General features: G+C 47.7%; 1 protein-coding gene across 1 annotated transcript in view; it reads left to right on the top strand.

The window, feature by feature from the left end:
- Nucleotides 1–226: 226 nt before the first annotated feature.
- The window catches only part of LOC141049195 (probable hydrolase PNKD), a 98841-nt gene continuing 82178 nt past the window's right edge, over nt 227–16889 (top strand). The window contains exon 1 of the mRNA XM_073545387.1: nt 227–405. Coding sequence (XP_073401488.1) covers nt 266–405 — 140 coding nt within the window. The 5' untranslated portion in view covers nt 227–265. The remainder of the gene's footprint in view (nt 406–16889) is intronic.

Genomic DNA, 16889 nt, shown 5'->3' on the forward strand with positions numbered 1-16889 from the left:
CTTAATAATTCATTAATAATTATATCAGTGTATTTTATTATGATTATAATCAATAAATAATCAACAATAATATTAGTGTTATTTGATGATGATGATGATGATGATAATAATAATAATAATAATGATAATTATAATAATAAAAACCCCCGTCATTACCGCCTTTGTCCTGTAGAGGCCGCTCTCTCCCTCCGTCCAGCGGCGGTGAGACAGAAGCTGGGGGCGTGGCTATGTAGATGAGCGGAGTGGGCGTGGCGCACCTGCGGTGATGCCGGCGCTGCTCCTGGCCGCCGCCGTCTGCTGCTGCTGTTCCTGCGGTTTGCTGCTGCTGCTCCTCCGCCGGCTCCGGTGTCGTTGTCTCCCGCGGACACTGATGGCCCGGACCGAGAAGCCGTTCTTCAGGATCGCGTGAGTGGGGCCGGGGGTGGGGACGCCGCGCTGTGTTTGTCGCTTCCACGTTGCCGGTGTCGTTGGCTCCAGTGTCTCCGCCGTCCATCCGGTCAGAGCGGCGATAACAGCGAGATGCTCCGTCTGTCAGAAGAGGCCGGATCCGAATGACTCGGTACCTTCATGGGAAATCCAATAATTCCTCCGTCCGGGGCTCAGCAGTCTGTGTATTGGGTCATTGATCGCCTCCAATACCAAAATATACAGTCAGGCAGCGTTCCCACGGTCAGGGAGCGTTCATGCAGTCGGGGAGCGTTCCCACGGTCAGGGAGCGTTCATGCAGTCAGGGAGCGTTCATGCAGTCGGGGAGCGTTCATGCAGTCGGGGAGCGTTCATGCAGTCGGGGAGCGTTCATGCAGTCGGGGAGCGTTCATGCAGTCGGGGAGCGTTCATGCAGTCGGGGAGCGTTCATGCAGTCGGGGAGCGTTCATGCAGTCGGGGAGCGTTCATGCAGTCGGGGAGCGTTCATGCAGTCGGGGAGCGTTCATGCAGTCGGGGAGCGTTCATGCAGTCGGGGAGCGTTCATGCAGTCGGTGGAGCGTTCATGCAGTCGGTGGAGCGTTCCCGCTTTCGGTGGAGCGTTCCCGCGGTCGGGGAGTGTTCTCACGGTCAGTCGGGGAGCGTTCGCACAGGGCTTTTTATTACCAGTTTTTTTTTTAATGCATGAAAAATACAGCAGGAAGATTGTGTGGGCTGCGCCCCGTGTGCTCTGCGTGCTCTGCGCCCCGTGTGCTCTGCGTGCTCTGCGTGCTCTGCGCCCCGCGTGCTCTGCGCCCCGTGTGCTCTGCGTGCTCTGCGCCCCGTGTGCTCTGCGTGCTCTGCGCCCCGTGTGCTCTGCGTGCTCTGCGCCCCGTGTGCTCTGCGTGCTCTGCGCCCCGTGTGCTCTGCGTGCTCTGCGCCCCGTGTGCTCTGCGTGCTCTGCGCCCCGTGTGCTCTGCGTGCTCTGCGCCCCGTGTGCTCTGCGTGCTCTGCGCCCCGTGTGCTCTGCGTGCTCTGCGCCCCGTGTGCTCTGCGTGCTCTGCGCCCCGTGTGCTCTGCGTGCTCTGCGCCCCGTGTGCTCTGCGTGCTCTGCGCCCCGTGTGCTCTGCGTGCTCTGCGCCCCGTGTGCTCTGCGTGCTCTGCGCCCCGTGTGCTCTGCGTGCTCTGCGCCCCGTGTGCTCTGCGTGCTCTGCGCCCCGTGTGCTCTGCGTGCTCTGCGCCCCGTGTGCTCTGCGTGCTCTGCGCCCCGTGTGCTCTGCGTGCTCTGCGCCCCGTGTGCTCTGCGTGCTCTGCGCCCCGTGTGCTCTGCGTGCTCTGCGCCCCGTGTGCTCTGCGTGCTCTGCGCCCCGTGTGCTCTGCGTGCTCTGCGCCCCGTGTGCTCTGCGTGCTCTGCGCCCCGTGTGCTCTGCGTGCTCTGCGCCCCGTGTGCTCTGCGTGCTCTGCGCCCCGTGTGCTCTGCGTGCTCTGCGCCCCGTGTGCTCTGCGTGCTCTGCGCCCCGTGTGCTCTGCGTGCTCTGCGCCCCGTGTGCTCTGCGTGCTCTGCGCCCCGTGTGCTCTGCGTGCTCTGCGCCCCGTGTGCTCTGCGTGCTCTGCGCCCCGTGTGCTCTGCGTGCTCTGCGCCCCGTGTGCTCTGCGTGCTCTGCGCCCCGTGTGCTCTGCGTGCTCTGCGCCCCGTGTGCTCTGCGTGCTCTGCGCCCCGTGTGCTCTGCGTGCTCTGCGCCCCGTGTGCTCTGCGTGCTCTGCGCCCCGTGTGCTCTGCGTGCTCTGCGCCCCGTGTGCTCTGCGTGCTCTGCGCCCCGCGTGCTCTGCGCCTCGTGTGCTCTGCGCCCCGCGTGCTCTGCGCCCCGCGTGCTCTGCTCCCCGCGTGCTCTGCTCCCCGCGTGCTCTGCTCCCCGCGTGCTCTGCTCCCCGCGTGCTCTGCTCCCCGCGTGCTCTGCTCCCCGCGTGCTCTGCGCCCCGCGTGCTCTGCGTGGGTTGCGCCCCGCGTGCTCTGCGCCCCGCGTGCTCTGCGCCCCGCGTGCTCTGCATGGGCTGCGCCCCGCGTGCTCTGCGCCCCGCGTGCTCTGCATGGGCTGCGCCCCGCGTGCTCTGCGCCCCGCGTGCTCTGCATGGGCTGCGCCCCGCGTGCTCTGCGCCCCGCGTGCTCTGCGTTTTTTCATGCGGTCATTGAATGGGTAAAAAATCTAAACAACTGGTTGCAGTTTTTAAAAAAAAAAAAAACTAAACGTAGCAAAACCGCTGCGTGTAAAGAAGCCCAAACTCGCTGCAGTCGCTGCACAGATTTTTCTGTGCGTTTTGATGTCGCTATTAATTTCAGATAACTCGGTCGGATGCACGGTCATCATTACGTGTGACCTTGCACTGTGACCTCCACGACCTTCATGTCACGTGACCAAAATGGCTGCAGCGTGTCGCGCGGTTCCGCAGGGTCATGGTTACATTGCATCCCATCATAGTGCGGAGGGGTGAGACCGGAGACGCTTCCTAAGGACGTGGATCCAGCTGGAAATGTAGTGTAACGGCTTGTTTTCTTGTCTGACTGTCATTCTGGATAGGATGGAGGTGCAATGCTCTGCGTGCAGGACGGTGAAATGCAAGAAGCAGTAAAGATCAATGCTCTGAAGATTACATGGAAACAGTCCAGTGATGGGAAAAGTGATGTTCTGCAGAGCTAAGTGTGGCTGGTGTGATTCTCTGCAGACTACATTCTAGTAATGCTGCACTATATATCACGGTGCGATGCTCTTCAGATTACATTCTAGTAATGCTGCACTATATATCACAGTGCGATGCTCTTCAGATTACATCTAGTAATGCTGCACTATATATCACGGTGCGATGCTCTTCAGATTACATCTAGTAATGCTGCCCTATATATCACGGTGCGATGCTCTGCAGATTACATCTAGTAATGCTGCACTATATATCACAGTGCGATGCTCTGCAGATTACATCTAGTAATGCTGCTCTATATATCACGGTGCGATGCTCTTCAGATTACATTGTAGTAATGCTGCTCTATATATCACAGTGCGATGCTCTTCAGATTACATCTAGTAATGCTGCTCTATATATCACGGTGCGATGCTCTGCAGATTACATCTAGTAATGCTACTCTATATATCACAGTGCGATGCTCTTCAGATTACATCTAGTAATGCTGCACTATATATCACAGTGCGATGCTCTGCAGATTACATCTAGTAATGCTGCCCTATATATCACGGTGCGATGCTCTGCAGATTACATCTAGTAATGCTGCACTATATATCACAGTGCGATGCTCTTCAGATTACATTGTAGTAATGCTGCACTATATATCACAGTGCGATGCTCTTCAGATTACATTCTAGTAATGCTGCACTATATATCACAGTGCGATGCTCTGCAGATTACATCTAGTAATGCTGCACTATATATCACGGTGCGATGCTCTTCAGATTACATTGTAGTAATGCTGCACTATATATCACGGTGCGATGCTCTGCAGATTACATCTAGTAATGCTGCTCTATATATCACAGTGCGATGCTCTTCAGATTACATCTAGTAATGCTGCACTATATATCACAGTGCGATGCTCTGCAGATTACATCTAGTAGTGCTGCACTATATATCACAGTGCGATGCTCTGCAGATTACATCTAGTAATGCTGCTCTATATATCACAGTGCGATGCTCTTCAGATTACATCTAGTAATGCTGCACTATATATCACAGTGCGATGCTCTGCAGATTACATCTAGTAGTGCTGCACTATATATCACAGTGCGATGCTCTGCAGATTACATCTAGTAATGCTGCACTATATATCACAGTGCGATGCTCTGCAGATTACATCTAGTAATGCTGCACTATATATCACGGTGCAATGCTCTGCAGATTACATCTAGTAATGCTGCTCTATATATCACGGTGCAATGCTCTGCAGATTACATCTAGTAATGCTGCACTATATATCACAGTGCGATGCTCTGCAGATTACATCTAGTAATGCTGCACTATATATCACAGTGCGATGCTCTGCAGATTACATCTAGTAATGCTGCACTATATATCACAGTGCGATGCTCTGCAGATTACATCTAGTAATGCTGCTCTATATATCACGGTGCAATGCTCTGCAGATTACATCTAGTAATGCTGCACTATATATCACAGTGCGATGCTCTGCAGATTACATCTAGTAATGCTGCTCTATATATCACAGTGCGATGCTCTTCAGATTACATCTAGTAATGCTGCACTATATATCACAGTGCGATGCTCTGCAGATTACATCTAGTAGTGCTGCACTATATATCACAGTGCGATGCTCTGCAGATTACATCTAGTAATGCTGCACTATATATCACAGTGCGATGCTCTGCAGATTACATCTAGTAATGCTGCACTATATATCACAGTGCGATGCTCTGCAGATTACATCTAGTAATGCTGCTCTATATATCACGGTGCAATGCTCTGCAGATTACATCTAGTAATGCTGCACTATATATCACAGTGCGATGCTCTGCAGATTACATCTAGTAATGCTGCACTATATATCACGGTGCAATGCAGCTTACATTCTAGTAATGCTGCACTATATATCACGGTGCGATGCTCTTCAGATTACATTCTAGTAATGCTGCACTATATATCACAGTGCGATGCTCTGCAGATTACATCTAGTAATGCTGCTCTATATATCACAGTGCGATGCTCTTTAGATTACATCTAGTAATGCTGCACTATATATCACAGTGCGATGCTCTGCAGATTACATCTAGTAATGCTGCACTATATATCACGGTGCAATGCAGCTTACATTCTAGTAATGCTGCACTATATATCACGGTGCGATGCTCTTCAGATTACATTCTAGTAATGCTGCACTATATATCACAGTGCGATGCTCTGCAGATTACATCTAGTAATGCTGCTCTATATATCACAGTGCGATGCTCTTTAGATTACATCTAGTAATGCTGCTCTATATATCACAGTGCGATGCTCTGCAGATTACATCTAGTAATGCTGCACTATATATCACAGTGCGATGCTCTGCAGATTACATCTAGTAATGCTGCTCTATATATCACAGTGCGATGCTCTGCAGATTACATCTAGTAATGCTGCACTATATATCACAGTGCGATGCTCTGCAGATTACATCTAGTAATGCTGCACTATATATCACAGTGCGATGCTCTGCAGATTACATCTAGTAATGCTGCACTATATATCACAGTGCGATGCTCTGCAGATTACATCTAGTAATGCTGCACTATATATCACGGTGCGATGCAGCTTACATTCTAGTAATGCTGCACTATATATCACGGTGCGATGCTCTTCAGATTACATTCTAGTAATGCTGCACTATATATCACAGTGCGATGCTCTGCAGATTACATCTAGTAATGCTGCTCTATATATCACAGTGCGATGCTCTGCAGATTACATCTAGTAATGCTGCACTATATATCACAGTGCGATGCTCTGCAGATTACATCTAGTAATGCTGCTCTATATATCACAGTGCGATGCTCTGCAGATTACATCTAGTAATGCTGCACTATATATCACAGTGCGATGCTCTGCAGATTACATCTAGTAATGCTGCTCTATATATCACGGTGCGATGCTCTTCAGATTACATTCTAGTAATGCTGCACTATATATCACGGTGCGATGCTCTTCAGATTACATCTAGTAATGCTGCACTATATATCACAGTGCGATGCTCTTCAGATTACATCTAGTAATGCTGCTCTATATATCACGGTGCGATGCTCTTCAGATTACATTGTAGTAATGCTGCACTATATATCACAGTGCGATGCTCTGCAGATTACATCTAGTAATGCTGCTCTATATATCACAGTGCGATGCTCTGCAGATTACATCTAGTAATGCTGCACTATATATCACGGTGCGATGCTCTGCAGATTACATCTAGTAATGCTGCTCTATATATCACAGTGCGATGCTCTGCAGATTACATCTAGTAATGCTGCTCTATATATCACAGTGCGATGCTCTGCAGATTACATCTAGTAATGCTGCACTATATATCACGGTGCGATGCTCTTCAGATTACATCTAGTAATGCTGCTCTATATATCACGGTGCGATGCTCTGCAGATTACATCTAGTAATGCTGCACTATATATCACGGTGCGATGCTCTTCAGATTACATCTAGTAATGCTGCTCTATATATCACAGTGCGATGCTCTTCAGATTACATCTAGTAATGCTGCTCTATATATCACGGTGCGATGCTCTGCAGATTACATCTAGTAATGCTGCTCTATATATCACGGTGCGATGCTCTGCAGATTACATCTAGTAATGCTGCACTATATATCACGGTGCGATGCTCTTCAGATTACATCTAGTAATGCTGCTCTATATATCACAGTGCGATGCTCTGCAGATTACATCTAGTAATGCTGCACTATATATCACGGTGCGATGCTCTTCAGATAACATTCTAGTAATGCTGCACTATATATCACAGTGCGATGCTCTTCAGATTACATTCTAGTAATGCTGCACTATATATCACAGTGCGATGCTCTGCAGATTACATCTAGTAATGCTGCACTATATATCACGGTGCGATGCTCTTCAGATTACATTGTAGTAATGCTGCACTATATATCACGGTGCGATGCTCTGCAGATTACATCTAGTAATGCTGCACTATATATCACAGTGCGATGCTCTGCAGATTACATCTAGTAATGCTGCACTATATATCACAGTGCGATGCTCTGCAGATTACATCTAGTAATGCTGCTCTATATATCACGGTGCAATGCTCTGCAGATTACATCTAGTAATGCTGCACTATATATCACAGTGCGATGCTCTGCAGATTACATCTAGTAATGCTGCACTATATATCACGGTGCGATGCAGCTTACATTCTAGTAATGCTGCACTATATATCACGGTGCGATGCTCTTCAGATTACATTCTAGTAATGCTGCACTATATATCACAGTGCGATGCTCTGCAGATTACATCTAGTAATGCTGCTCTATATATCACGGTGCAATGCTCTGCAGATTACATCTAGTAATGCTGCACTATATATCACAGTGCGATGCTCTGCAGATTACATCTAGTAATGCTGCACTATATATCACGGTGCGATGCAGCTTACATTCTAGTAATGCTGCACTATATATCACGGTGCGATGCTCTTCAGATTACATTCTAGTAATGCTGCACTATATATCACAGTGCGATGCTCTGCAGATTACATCTAGTAATGCTGCTCTATATATCACGGTGCAATGCTCTTCAGATTACATTCTAGTAATGCTGCACTATATATCACAGTGCGATGCTCTGCAGATTACATCTAGTAATGCTGCTCTATATATCACGGTGCAATGCTCTGCAGATTACATCTAGTAATGCTGCACTATATATCACAGTGCGATGCTCTGCAGATTACATCTAGTAATGCTGCACTATATATCACGGTGCGATGCAGCTTACATTCTAGTAATGCTGCACTATATATCACGGTGCGATGCTCTTCAGATTACATTCTAGTAATGCTGCACTATATATCACAGTGCGATGCTCTTCAGATTACATTCTAGTAATGCTGCACTATATATCACAGTGCGATGCTCTGCAGATTACATCTAGTAATGCTGCTCTATATATCACGGTGCAATGCTCTGCAGATTACATCTAGTAATGCTGCACTATATATCACAGTGCGATGCTCTGCAGATTACATTCTAGTAATGCTGCACTATATATCACGGTGCGATGCTCTTCAGATTACATTCTAGTAATGCTGCACTATATATCACAGTGCGATGCTCTGCAGATTACATCTAGTAATGCTGCTCTATATATCACAGTGCGATGCTCTGCAGATTACATCTAGTAATGCTGCACTATATATCACAGTGCGATGCTCTGCAGATTACATCTAGTAATGCTGCACTATATATCACGGTGCGATGCAGCTTACATTCTAGTAATGCTGCACTATATATCACGGTGCGATTCTCTTCAGATTACATTCTAGTAATGCTGCACTATATATCACGGTGCGATGCTCTTCAGATTACATTCTAGTAATGCTGCACTATATATCACAGTGCGATGCTCTGCAGATTACATCTAGTAATGCTGCTCTATATATCACAGTGCGATGCTCTTCAGATTACATTCTAGTAATGCTGCACTATATATCACAGTGCGATGCTCTGCAGATTACATCTAGTAATGCTGCTCTATATATCACAGTGCGATGCTCTGCAGATTACATCTAGTAATGCTGCACTATATATCACAGTGCGATGCTCTGCAGATTACATCTAGTAATGCTGCACTATATATCACGGTGCGATGCAGCTTACATTCTAGTAATGCTGCACTATATATCACGGTGCGATGCTCTTCAGATTACATTCTAGTAATGCTGCACTATATATCACAGTGCGATGCTCTGCAGATTACATCTAGTAATGCTGCTCTATATATCACAGTGCGATGCTCTGCAGATTACATCTAGTAATGCTGCACTATATATCAGTGCGATGCTCTGCAGATTACATCTAGTAATGCTGCACTATATATCACAGTGCGATGCTCTGCAGATTACATCTAGTAATGCTGCACTATATATCACAGTGCGATGCTCTGCAGATTACATCTAGTAATGCTGCTCTATATATCACGGTGCAATGCTCTGCAGATTACATCTAGTAGTACTGCACTATATATCACAGTGCGATGCTCTGCAGATTACATCTAGTAATGCTGCACTATATATCACGGTGCGATGCAGCTTACATTCTAGTAATGCTGCACTATATATCACGGTGCGATGCTCTTCAGATTACATTCTAGTAATGCTGCACTATATATCACAGTGCGATGCTCTGCAGATTACATCTAGTAATGCTGCTCTATATATCACAGTGCGATGCTCTGCAGATTACATCTAGTAATGCTGCACTATATATCACAGTGTGATGCTCTGCAGATTACATCTAGTAATGCTGCTCTATATATCACGGTGCAATGCTCTGCAGATTACATCTAGTAATGCTGCACTATATATCACAGTGCGATGCTCTGCAGATTACATCTAGTAATGCTGCTCTATATATCACGGTGCAATGCTCTGCAGATTACATTCTAGTAATGCTGCTCTATATATCACAGTGCGATGCTCTGCAGATTACATCTAGTAATGCTGCTCTATATATCACGGTGCGCTGCTCTGCAGGTTACATTCTAGTAATGCTGCTCTATATATCACGGTGCGATGCTCTGCAGGTTACATTCTAGTAATGCTGCTCGATATATCGCGGTGCGCTGCTCTGCAGGTTACATTCTAGTAATGCTGCTCGATATATCGCGGTGCGATGCTCTGCAGGTTACATTCTAGTAATGCTGCTCGATATATCACGGTGCGATGCTCGCAGGTTACATTCTAGTAATGCTGCTCTATATATCACGTTGCGATGCTCTGCAGGTTATTCTAGTAATGCTGCTCGATATATCGCGGTGCGATGCTCTGCAGGTTACATTCTAGTAATGCTGCTCGATATATCGCGGTGCGATGCTCTGCAGGTTACATTCTAGTAATGCTGCTCGATATATCGCGGTACGATGCTCTGCAGGTTACATTCTAGTAATGCTGCTCGATATATCGCGGTGCGATGCTCTGCAGGTTACATTCTAGTAATGTTGCTCGATATATCGCGGTGCGATGCTCTGCAGGTTACATTCTAGTAATGCTGCTCGATATATCGCGGTGCGATGCTCTGCAGGTTACATTCTAGTAATGCTGCTCGATATATCGCGGTACGATGCTCTGCAGGTTACATTCTAGTAATGCTGCTCGATATATCGCGGTGCGATGCTCTGCAGGTTACATTCTAGTAATGTTGCTCGATATATCGCGGTGCGATGCTCTGCAGGTTACATTCTAGTAATGCTGCTCGATATATCGCGGTGCGCTGCTCTGCAGGTTACATTCTAGTAATGCTGCTCGATATATCGCGGTGCGCTGCTCTGCAGGTTACATTCTAGTAATGCTGCTCGGTATATCGCGGTGCGATGCTCTGCAGGTTACATTCTAGTAATGCTCGATATATCGCGGTGCGATGCTCTGCAGGTTACATTCTAGTAATGCTGCTCGATATATCGCGGTGCGATGCTCTGCAGGTTACATTCTAGTAATGCTGCTCGATATATCGCGGTGCGATGCTCTGCAGGTTACATTCTAGTATTGCTGCTCTATATATGGCGGTGCGATGCTCTGCAGGTTACATTATGGCAGTGTTGGGGTAGATGGGTTGGTGTAAAGCAATGTTGTGCAGATTACATAGATACCTTGCTCTACTTGGAGATCTGAAGAGGTGCAATGTTCTGCAGACTGACAGTATACAGTGGTAAGCTGCGCCAAGTTGTACTTTGCAATGTTCTGCAGATCCTGAAGTATTCTGCCTATTCTCCCCCTGAAACGCCGGTGCGAGTACCTGGCAATGTGCTACATTCTGGTCGTGGCTCTGTGTGATGCTCTGCAGAGTATCCTGTCCAGCAGGCTGTGGCCGTTCTGCACGATGCCCAGTAGACCTGTAGGTTTCTGCTCGGAGTGCAATGTTCTGCAGAACCCTCAGTAATGCGACCGACAAATGTCTCATCAGATTGCGAAGTCTATTCTCCTTTGCAGAATTTTGCCTTGGGCAGCAGAGCGAAGGGTTAATGTGAACTGAAAGTGTCTTGTGAGGCTGGAAGGGAGCGATGATCTGCACAGAGGCTGCATTGTGGCGGTCACACGGTCCGGACAATGGTCACATCGTGACTGTGAAGCCACAGCAATGTGCAGAGACGGAGCCCCCCACATTGTGTAATCGCACTGCTGGTGACCACCAGGGACATGCCAGTGACCCCGCACTGACCACAGGGGATTAAAGTTTCTCCATCGTTCAAATCTGCCATGATTGTTGTAGTTCATCAGTCTGTGCTTTCTACAAACAATTCTAGGCCTGATGGAATTGTAACAAACCCCCAGCTGTGAGAAGTATGGAGCGCCCACCAGGGCAGTGGGGACACCCTGTACCGGGCCGCTTCTTAAAGGGGCAGTGTCACAGTGGCGGCGGTGACCCGTTCCGTAGCACTGGGCGTCCAATAAAAGGGGATATTTACAGGGGAAAAATAAAGAGTTTGTAATAAGTGTTTGTGACGCCAGCTGTGGTTTCTGGTCAGAGGTGACCAGCGCTGCATGTAGATCCTCTGGGACTGATGGTGTGATGCAGCAGAGTTGGAAGAGCTCTCCAGAGGCAGTGCTGTTGCCCCAGGGTAGTGGTGATAGAAAAGATGTTGTATTTGATGATGATAGATGTAGCAGTGCAGAGTGGGTGTTGCAGAAAGAATTCAGAGGACACAGCTGGGTGCAGTTCCAAAGCTTTCCTCACAGTTCTGGTGCCCGCTTGGTGCCATGTCCTCCAGATGAGGGGCTCTGTCAACTCCCAGGCAGATGAAGCACACCTTTCCAGCACTCCCTTCAGTATGTGCCTTTCCTGGCCGTTTCACTGTGTTGATTTCTCACCTCTTCCTTCCCAACACCTCACAGTCAGTGTCCCAGGCCAGCAGCCGCGGCCCTTGTCGGGTAACGTCCTCACTGTGTTCCCTTGCTCCCTTATGGCTGCCTTTCCGGAGAAGATAACTGTGGCTCGTGGCTGAAGTACCTAAAGGTGCCTTCACCTCCAGCTTGCCAGCTGAGTCTGATGATTGTTCCCACTGGACCAGAGGGCCGTTACCCCTCTGCAACCTGATCCCTCCACCCGATGTCTGTCAGCGTGGAACAAGCCCCACGAGCGGTATGGCCGCTGCTCCGTGCCTCTAGGATCCCTTCCCTCTACAGGGAGCTTTCTTCTCTTCCTTTCCTTCCTGGCAACTTCTCTGACCAGGAGCTGCTCCACACAGGTCTGTTCACCTCTTCCCCTACAGGAAGACTGTTCTATCGAAAGCTCCTACTAACCTTCAAGCTCCACCCACCTCCCAGTACCCTTTAACACCCAGGCAGGGTTGAGATCCTCCTCCCATACGATTCATCCAGGGTGCCCTGCTGCTCTAGGTTCTGTGTTGGGTTCAAGTGTAACAGTACTGTCGGATGCCTCCAACTTACCTGGGAAGTGGGATACCACACCTCTGGTTGAGGTGCAGTACCTCTGTGGCGACTGAACTCTCAGGGGCACCACAAGTATTGCATACAGTAAGTACAGGGACTGACAGCAAACAGAGATCTCATGTCCCAGGTCACCTGTACTGAAACTCTTAATCTTTTTGAATTTCCAAATCTACATTACTACATTTGTGTTGGGATCAATTCAGGATAAGTAATGTATATAGTGAGTTACCTCCTGTATTATACTCCAGAGGTGCAGTCACTGTGTACATACATTACTGATCCTGAGTTACATCCTGTATTATACTCCAGAGCTGCACTCACTATTCTGCTGGTGCAGTCACTGTATACATATATTACATTACTGATCCTGAGTTACATCCTGTATTATACTCCAGAGCTGCACTCACTATTCTGCTGGTGCAGTCACTGTGTACATACATTACATTACTGATCCTGAGTTACATCCTGTATTATACTCCAGAGCTGCACTCACTATTCTGCTGGTGCAGTCACTGTGTACATACATTACTGATCCTGAGTTACATCCTGTATTATACCCCAGAGCTGCACTCACTATTCTGCCGGTGCAGTCACTGTGTACATACATTACGTTACTGATCCTGAGTTGCATCCTGTACTATACTCCAGCTCTTTACTCACTATTCTGCTGGTGCAGTCACTGTGTACATACATTACTGATCCTGCGTTACATCCTGTATTATACCCCAGAGCTGCGCTCACTATTCTGCTGGTGCAGTCCTTGTGTACATACATTACTGATCCTGAGTTACATCCTGTTATACTCCAGAGCTACACTCACTATTTTGCTGGTGCAGTCACTGTGTACATACATTACTGATCCCGAGTTACATCCTGTATTATACTCCAGAGCTGCACTCACTATTCTGCTGGTGCAGTCACTGTGTACATACATTACATTACTGATCCTGAGTTACATCCTGTATTATACTCCAGAGCTGCACTCACTATTCTGCTGGTGCAGTCCTTGTGTACATACATTACTGATCCTGAGTTACATCCTGTATTATACTCCAGAGCTGCACTCACTATTCTGCTGGTGCAGTCACTGTGTACATACATTACATTACTGATCCTGAGTTACATCTTGTATTATACTCCAGAGCTGCACTCACTATTCTGCTGGTGCAGTTACTGTGTACATACATTACATTACTGATCCTGAGTTACATCCTGTATTATACTCCAGAGCTGCACTCACTATTCTGCTGGTGCAGTCACTGTGTACATACATTACATTACTGATCCTGAGTTACATCCTGTATTATACCTCAGAGCTGCACTCACTATTCTGCTGGTGCAGTCACTGTGTACATACATTACATTACTGATCCTGAGTTACATCCTGTATTATACCCCAGAGCTGCACGCACTATTCTGCTGGTGCAGTCACTGTGTACATACATTACATTACTGATCCTGAGTTACATCCTGTATTATACTCCAGAGCTGCACTCACTATTCTGCTGGTGCAGTCACTGTGTACATACATTACATTACTGATCCTGAGTTACATCCTGTATTATACCCCAGAGCTGCACGCACTATTCTGCTGGTGCAGTCACTGTGTACACACATTACAGCTGGTGCAATGAGAGGGGGAAGTTATCCCCTGGGTGTTATTGACTACTGATGACTTCTTAATAGTGTTTTCCACCCCTTAGTAAACTCCAGATCGTTTTATTGTGATAGTTCTTTTTTCCTGTGGCATAAGCCGTGTTAACCAGTGAAGGTTCGTGTTACCGTAGATGAACCTACTCCGGACTCCTGAGGCTTCAGTGTTAATGATCAATCTGTGAAGTGAAGAGAGGTGTTGTCAGCACCCGCTGCAGAGTTATGTTCTCACCTCCTATGACTCAGCTGTGATGTGGGACAGGAGCTGATCTGAGAATCTCGGCACAGTCCTCAGTTGCATGGTGTTCATTGGCCAATTGGCAATATATTTTTTCCTTCTTCCCCTGTTTCTCCCGATGTATAACCTCCGACCCCATTACCCCTGGTTTATAACCTCCGGACCCCCGCCATGCCATAGCATTTGCTTTTGTGACAGATCGGCCGGGGATGCAGAGCTCCCTGATACGAGTGCGGTCCTGTAATAGGAGCCATCGGGGTAACAGGTCCGTCCATTTCGTCCTCCATCACCTGTGAGTGATATTATTGAGAAGAGGAAAGAACCGCAGCAACTCAGCCACAAAGTGGAGACCCCGTAACATTACAGAGCGGGGGGCCGAGTGCTGAGGAGCAAAGGGCAGAAAAGTCACCACTCTCCTAGGACAAGTGTTCTCGCAGCTTTTTGTTTTCTTTTTTTTTTTTTTTGTTAGGTCAGCATCTTTTTTTCACGTGTGTCACAATGTGTCCATTCACAGACTTTACAGTACAAGGTGCGCTTGTGCAAACAGTAAACTGTGAAGAATAATGTCAGCCGTGGAGGCGGTGTGGTGGGTGGCCGGCTCCAAACCTAGATATGTGATGACATTTGTGGGCAGCGAGAAGATCATAAAGTCTGATAAAAGGTAGTAAGATCCAAATTGGTGCGGAACGTTTCTTAAAGGAGCAGGTGTGTCTCCTGTCGCATGGGTCAGCTGACCTCTGAGGTTGGGGCGCTGACGTCTGACTCTTCGGAGCTCCAGCAATGCAACCCATAAAGCTCTGACCTGAATATTATAGTCGAGCAAAAAGATTTGCAGACCCCTGGTGCAGAGGCCGCGTCGGTGGTGCAGAGGCCGCGTCGGTGGTGCAGAGGCCGCGTCGGTGGTGCAGAGGCCGCGTCGGTGGTCCAGGCACCTGTCTGGCATCCCAGGCACCACTTCTGCCTCTCGTAGATCAGCAAGACGTCCTTGTTGGGCCGCGATGCACTGAGACCTTTTTGCAGGTAGGGGGAGGTTCTCGGGGCTTTGGTCTGACAACCACGGACTGCTGACGTGGCCTTTGGAATCTGCTCCTGTTAATCTGTTTGCTCAACTGCACAGAGAAGATCCAAAATCGAAAGGGGTCCACGATGATTACTCTCGAATTGTAATTTTCTTTCTTTCTTTCCAGCGTATATTCGCTGCATCCAAAACTCTGCCTTCTATTGAGCGCAGGTGACTCCTCTGTGATCACTGATCCGTGCGGATTCACCGCGTCCAATACATTCTATTGATGTTGCGTCTCCAGAAGAGAAACTGACATGCTGCAGTCTGGAGAGACGCGCCTCATGTCCGTCTCCACCGGTGAGCTGCGGGCGTCTCTGGACACATAGTGGGCATGGGATTTATCCACTATGCTGTGACAGCTGGACGCTGCGGGATTGACGCTGCATAAATACACTGTGTCAACTGTAATAGAACCACAGCTGCAGCTCGTTACAATGTGTCCTCTGGACTAAGCAACAACTGCAGCACAAATCTCCCTCGTGATTCGATACATTGTGACAAACCTTTCACTTTGTGAATAGGAGGGGAGACAGAGTTGGGGTTTTCAACCTCTGCTTGTTGTCAGTGATTGGTAAAATTCCTGTTTCCAAGCGAAGAGGCAAAGTAGATTCTGCTGTGATTAAGCTTTATGTAAATAACCAGGAACTTCCTCCTTAAGGGACAGATTTTCTTTGATCAGAGCTGAATCTTAGGGGGATTCTGAGATCTCGGTGGATGTCTAAAAAACACTTTAATGTATTTACTGCTACTGAAGCAAAGACTGAAAAAATAAAAAAGTAAATTCAGAAATTCTCCTGAGGTGCTGGTTTTGAAATTGCAACTTGTTGTCAGTTTACGCTGCAGGTTTCTTTTCTTTGCAGCATGGGGTGAAATTTTCAGCAAAAGCCGCAGATGCAGCCGATCTTTTTCTGCTCAGTTGGATGTCCCTTTTGGATTTTCCCATGGACCAAGTAGATAAAGTTATATCCAGCAGCTCCCAAGAAGTTCACGCCAACACATTAAGGGTCTGTGCACATGTTGCGGATTCTTCTGCGGATCTGCAGCAGATTCTCCTGCAGTGTGTAGTACCGTTATATTCAATGTAAAGTAAAAAAAACACTCTGCACATGCTGCGGAAAATTCCACACAGAAACCGCAATGGATTTGAATCCGCAGCATGTCAATTCTTTGTGCGGATTCCGCAGCGTTTTCCACCTGCTCCATTATAGCAATCCGCAGGTGTAAAAATATAGGTGAAATCCGCACAAAAACTGCAGGGAATCTGCACTAAATCTTCAGGTAAAACACAGGTAATTTTACCTGCGGATTTAGCAAAATCCACGCAGAAAAATCCCGCAGCAGAAT

The sequence above is a fragment of the Dendrobates tinctorius genome, unplaced genomic scaffold, assembly GCF_039654945.1.
Source record: "Dendrobates tinctorius isolate UK_male_01 unplaced genomic scaffold, ASM3965494v1 ptg000143l, whole genome shotgun sequence".
Lineage (NCBI taxonomy): Eukaryota > Metazoa > Chordata > Amphibia > Anura > Dendrobatidae > Dendrobates > Dendrobates tinctorius.